The 5419-nt window shown below is 55.0% G+C and overlaps 1 protein-coding gene across 1 annotated transcript; it reads left to right on the top strand.

Annotated features, from left to right (window-relative positions):
* The first annotated feature begins 226 nt into the window (after nucleotides 1-226).
* Nucleotides 227-3193, top strand: cd248a (CD248 molecule, endosialin a). Its single transcript, XM_056300465.1, has one exon. The coding sequence runs from the start codon at nucleotides 525-527 to the stop codon at nucleotides 2928-2930; it is 2406 nt and encodes an 801-aa protein (XP_056156440.1). The 5' UTR covers nucleotides 227-524; the 3' UTR covers nucleotides 2931-3193.
* Nucleotides 3194-5419: the final 2226 nt, after the last annotated feature.

Raw genomic sequence — 5419 nt, 5'->3', positions numbered from 1 at the left:
AACCATACGAGACACACTGAAAAAGAAAGACATGCACAGATCGCTGCACCTCTCCCAGCCCCCATAAATCACACACATGCACACAAAAACCCTCCCTGCCTCCACCAAACACATACATTTCTCTGCTTCGGCTCCCTCCCTCCCATTCTGTCCACCCTCCTCCTCCTCCTCCTCCTCCTCACTCTACCTCCCTCCCCTTCTGAAGTCTGGGGGATGATCTGCAAGTACTTGAGTCCAGCGCAGAACTCTTTTCAGCGGGCTGGAGTGAAGAGCAGAGTGGAGAGAGAGAGCGAGCGAGAGAGACGGGGGAAAAGGAAGAGAGCCAGAGGTCAAAACGAGAGAGAAAAATTTCAGATTAAAGAAAAATACAGCGAGAGAAAAATCTACAGCAGGGAAAAAAGTGTTTCAAAGGCAGAGATAAAAGTGTCAACAGAGAGAGAGGGAGGGAGAGAGAGGGAGAGAGAGGGAGAGAGAGGGAGAGAGAGAGAGTCGTCAAGTTTGAGAAGACGGGCGGTGAATACAGAATGGGCTCCCTGCAGATCTGTGCCGCCGCCGTCCTCTCTTTCTCCCTGCTGAGCTGCTTCTGTGGCGTGTCCCCTGTCCTCGCCCAGGACCTTAGAGAGACGGATGCCTTGTGTCACGAAGACGGCTGCTTTGTGGTCTACTTTCAACGCAAGACGTTTCTGGCCTCCTGGAGAGCCTGCAGGAAGAAAGGGGGCAACCTGGCCACCATCAAACGCCGGGAGGAGGCCGACACCATCGCGACACTCCTGGCCGACGCGGACCTGCGTCACTCGCGCACCAAGGTCAATGTGTGGATTGGGCTTCAACGCCAGCCTCGCCAGTGCACGGCTTCGCGGCCGCTCCGCGGTTACTCCTGGACTACCGGGGACCAGGATACCCAGTATACCAACTGGCTGAGGGAGGACTCTCCCAGTTTGTGCTCGGCCCCACGCTGTGTTGTTATGGGCTACAGCACGTTCGCCCACGAACAGCACGACAACTTCAAATGGCTGGATGGTTCCTGCTCCGTCCCTGTGGACGGGTACCTGTGCCACTACGGCTACAAAGGAATGTGTCCCGCCTTGTGGAGCGAAGGGGGCGGGAATGCCCTCTACACCACACCCTTTGACCTTCTCAGTACCCTGCTCACCCACGTGCCCATCGGATCGGTCGCCACCTTGCCCTGCCCGGCGGGCGACAAGGATGAGCAGGTGGTTCTGTGTCTGCTGAGGGAGGACGGTACAGCGGGCTGGTCCCAAGACCCCCCCTTCTGCATCGACGCCGCCATGTCGGAGAACTGGTGCGAGCAGAATAACGGCGGGTGTCAGCACTTCTGTCGGGAGGCCGGCGCCCAGTACTACTGCGAGTGCTCCGACGGGTTTCAGCTGAGCGACGACAGGCACAGCTGCGTGGCCGACGTGTGCCGAGGGGCGCCCTGCGAGTTCGAGTGCCTGCCCCTCTCGGACACCTATCGTTGCGCCTGCCCCGACGGCTACATGCTGGCACCAGACGACGTCGGCTGCGTGGACGTGGACGAGTGCCTCCAGAGCCCGTGCGCGCAACTCTGCGTGAATACGGTCGGGACCTTCAAGTGCCAGTGCCGGCAGGGTTATCATCTCGACGAGGTGGGCGAGTGTGAGGACGTGGACGAGTGCGGTTTCAACCTGTGCGAGCACGCCTGCGAGAACACGCTGGGCTCTCATCTCTGCCACTGCCACCTGGGCTACTTTCCGGCGCCCGAGGACCCGAGCCGATGCCAGGACATCGACGAGTGCCAGATCCCTGGAACCTGTGACCAGATGTGCGTGAACTATGATAGCGGCTTTGAGTGCCACTGCGAGGTGGGCTACGAACTCATGTCGGATAACTACTCCTGTCAGAAGATTGGGGAGGGTGACCAACTCGCCGTCACCCCTTTTCCTTGGGGGACTCACAATCCGGAAACCGTGTGGGATCCAGAGGACCCCGTCTACCAATGGAACCCTCAGCAGAGCCACACTGACTGGCCTCTGGAGGATGAAGACGCCCTGGACTGGCTGACCGACTCACCCAGCGTCATGGCTCCAGATGTTATTTGGGTCACCGCAGCCCCTCAGGAGGATCTGCTAGACAACCTAAAACCGCCTGAACCTGAGGAGAAGGAGGCAAAGGAGGAGGAGGAGGAAAATGAGGATGGGGCAGCGAGGGGAGACGTCAGGCCACATGCAGACATATATGAGTGGGAGGGTAAAGGTCTGTCAGGGTGGACAGATGTACCAGTCTCCACCACAACCCAACCCGCTGCTAGCCCTACTCTGACACCAGACTATGACTATGACTATGACAACCAGGAAGAGGAGACCACCACCGGTCTCTCCACCCTCCCCACCTCCACCATCACAGAAGGGGCCTGGAACTGGCTCTGGTCGGGCAGCACCCCTGCCAGCCAGGAGACAGGAAATGCAGCCACCGTGGAGCCGGGCATAGACGGCTTTATCACTCCCGAGTCCAGTCATCACAAAGACGGCGAGGAGGATAGTGACCACTACACCTCTCCGGGTTCCCCTCAGATCCCAGTAGAGGTGGTGGGGGTGGGGGAAGGGGGCGAGGACTACCAGGAAACCGTAAAACCTGCAAATCCGACTGTTCTTTCCCAGAGAACCTCTCCCACGTTACCCCCGAGCCCGAGCGGGGAGGGAGTTAACTGCGTGGACCTGACGGAGGGCGACGGAGAGCAGAAGCAGGGCAGCAGCTGGCTCCTGGTGGGCCTCCTGGTGCCCCTCTGCATAGTCATCGTGGTGATGGTGGTGCTGGGCATCGTGTACTGCACCCGCTGTGCTGTTCAGCCACGCAGCAAAAATGCCACGGACTGCTACCACTGGATCTCCGGGGCACACGACAAACAGGGTGCCCCCAACCCCCCCGCGGGGGTTAAGACCAACGTCTAAACAGGATGGGGGAGGAAGTGACGTACCCATAAGCAGACTCTGTGTCAGGAGATAACGACGAGTGAGTGATGAGCCAGGTGAGAGAGGACCTGGAGTTGTGGCTTACATTTCCCAGAAGCACCCGATGTCCCTTTGCAATCGACCTCTCTAGGAACACTTTTGGATGCCGCTGTGGAATTTCAGCCGAACGCAACGAGGGAATGCAGGCCCTCAGAATCCAAAGATCTTTTTTTTATTATTATTTTGGAAGGGGGGGGGGCTGCTGTTTGCTTTGATTTTGCATACACTGACTACGCAGCATCAGGCCCGGCCGCTTCGTTACTGCGTTGGGGATGTACCGAGCATCGGGCCTGGGGCCCAGCTGGGGCACGACTCTAAGACCCCGTCGCTCCAAATTACACCTAATGTCGACCGTGGGGGGGGGGGGGGAGAGCGTTCGAGGCCGTGTTTGTGCATCTGCCGTGGGGACGGCGTGCAAAGTTCGCTTCAGAGAGGACAAACACATATCCTGAGAAACTGTAAATCCCCCCCCAAAAAAATGGCTAAGTCTTGCACATCTGTCAAATAATGCCGGGAGAGCAACTGTTTGAAAAAAATTTTTTTTTTTTAAATCACTGTGTTTGTGTTGGACGGTGAACACCCCGCACCGGAAAGCTTGGCGTACTGATGTATATATGTGTTGCGTTGTGTGTTTCGTGTCATACATATCACATGTGTCGCCCATGTCTCTAGCAAATGTGACGGCAAAGATGTAATGAAGTGCCTTTTTGTTGGAGCTCGTAAACCTTGTGATATGCCGAGGAATGCCGGCCTGCCCCTGGGAATATTTTCATCTGCTCCGGTCTAATTTAAGAGCGCTCCTCTGCTCGACGTTGCTCAGAGGAGGTCAAAGTGCAGATGTTCGTGTGTGCGTGGAGAGCGCCGGGAGGTCAGGGCCCCGCCGGCTGACGTCAGCGTCCACCTGGTTGGTAGAGCCGCCGTCCTTCAACCTACTGGACCACATGAGTCAACGGCACGCCCCGGATCCGGGGGGATCCCGCTTCGCAGACCAGCCCTGAAACATTTTACGGCCTTTGGCCGAGAGGAACCGGCTCCTGCTGTTCTGAACCGCTGTCAGTGCGCCCCCTGGCAGCTAGACGGGTAACTGCGAGCGTTTCAAAGACTCCCGAGAGTCAGACATGAAATGTGTCTTCTTGTTGTCAAAGCGTGATGAAGTATTTGATGCTTTTCCAATTGTTGTTGTTTTTTTGTTTCTTTTTTCATGTGTAGGTAATTGCGAATAAAAGGCCACGATAAGAGATCTGTAGACGCTCCGTGATTTATTGGTTGTTGTGCTTGCAAAAGACGTGGGCGCCGAGTGCTTGAAGCTTGTCAGGGTAGTTAGACACCCAGTCAGAGCCCGGACCGGGCAAACCGAACCAAGCTGCAGACTCGCCTCCTCAGCTCGGGGGGAGATAAAAGGAGCGGGGGTGGGGGGGGGGGGGGTATGTATAGAGAGGATGGTGTAATTTTCTAAAATGAACATAATCCAGAGAGGCTTCTCTCTTTGTGTTCGAGTCTCCGTGTAGCCAGGGGTTGCGTGGGGCTCGGCTCTGGCAGGAGGCGAGCGTTGAGATTATAATGACTAATGGAATGTGCTGATCAAAACCAGGCTGTGGCTCAGCAGCCGGTGCTCAGAAGGGGTCTCCTCTCTCCCTCTGACCCATATTTAACATGTTTAACACTGTCATCCTTTCTTAGCTTGTGGCTCGAAGCTCCCCGAGTAAAAGTCATCCGTACACTAACAAACGAGTCAGCGAAGCAGCGCGGCTGTGCAGGCTGACCGGTCCTCGGACAGACAGGAGGTGCAGGCCACCCGGTCCTCCCTCAGACAGAAAGGAGGCGCAGGCTTCAAACTGGATGACCTCCACTGATTCATGCTGTCAAAACACTACAGTTTCAATCTACAATAGTTGCTTACATATTGCATGTTGCAGTACAGGTTGCATGTTGCAGTACATATTGCAGTACATATTGCATGTTGCAGAACATATTGCACGTTGCAGTACATATTGCAGTGCATGTTGCATGTTGCAGTACATATTGCAGTACATGTTGCATGTTGCAGTACATATTGCAGTACATAGTGCATGTTGCAGAACATATTGCACGTTGCAGTACATATTGCAGTGCATGTTGCATGTTGCAGTACATATTGCAGTACATGTTGCATGTTGCAGTACATATTGCAGTACATATCGCATGTTGCAGAACATATTGCACGTTGCAGTACATATTGCAGTGCATGTTGCATGTTGCAGTACACATTGCAGTACATATTGCATGTTGCAGTACATCTTGCAGTACATGTTGCAGCACATGTTGCATGTTGCAGTACATATTGCAGTACATGTTGCATGTTGCAGTACATGTTGCATATTGCAGTACATGTTGCATGTTGCAGTACATATTGCGTATGTTGCTTGTTGCCTTACATATTGCAGTACATG

Source organism: Lampris incognitus, chromosome 20 (assembly GCF_029633865.1).
Source record: "Lampris incognitus isolate fLamInc1 chromosome 20, fLamInc1.hap2, whole genome shotgun sequence".
NCBI lineage: Eukaryota > Metazoa > Chordata > Actinopteri > Lampriformes > Lampridae > Lampris > Lampris incognitus.
The sequence above is the reverse complement of the archived record's forward strand: the minus strand, read 5'-3'. Positions and strand labels throughout refer to the sequence as shown.

What these genes read in the sequence shown, in the direction of transcription:
- cd248a (XM_056300465.1), top strand. Translation starts at nt 525, where the DNA reads ATGGGCTCCCTGCAGATCTGTGCCGCCGCCGTCCTCTCTTTCTCCCTG.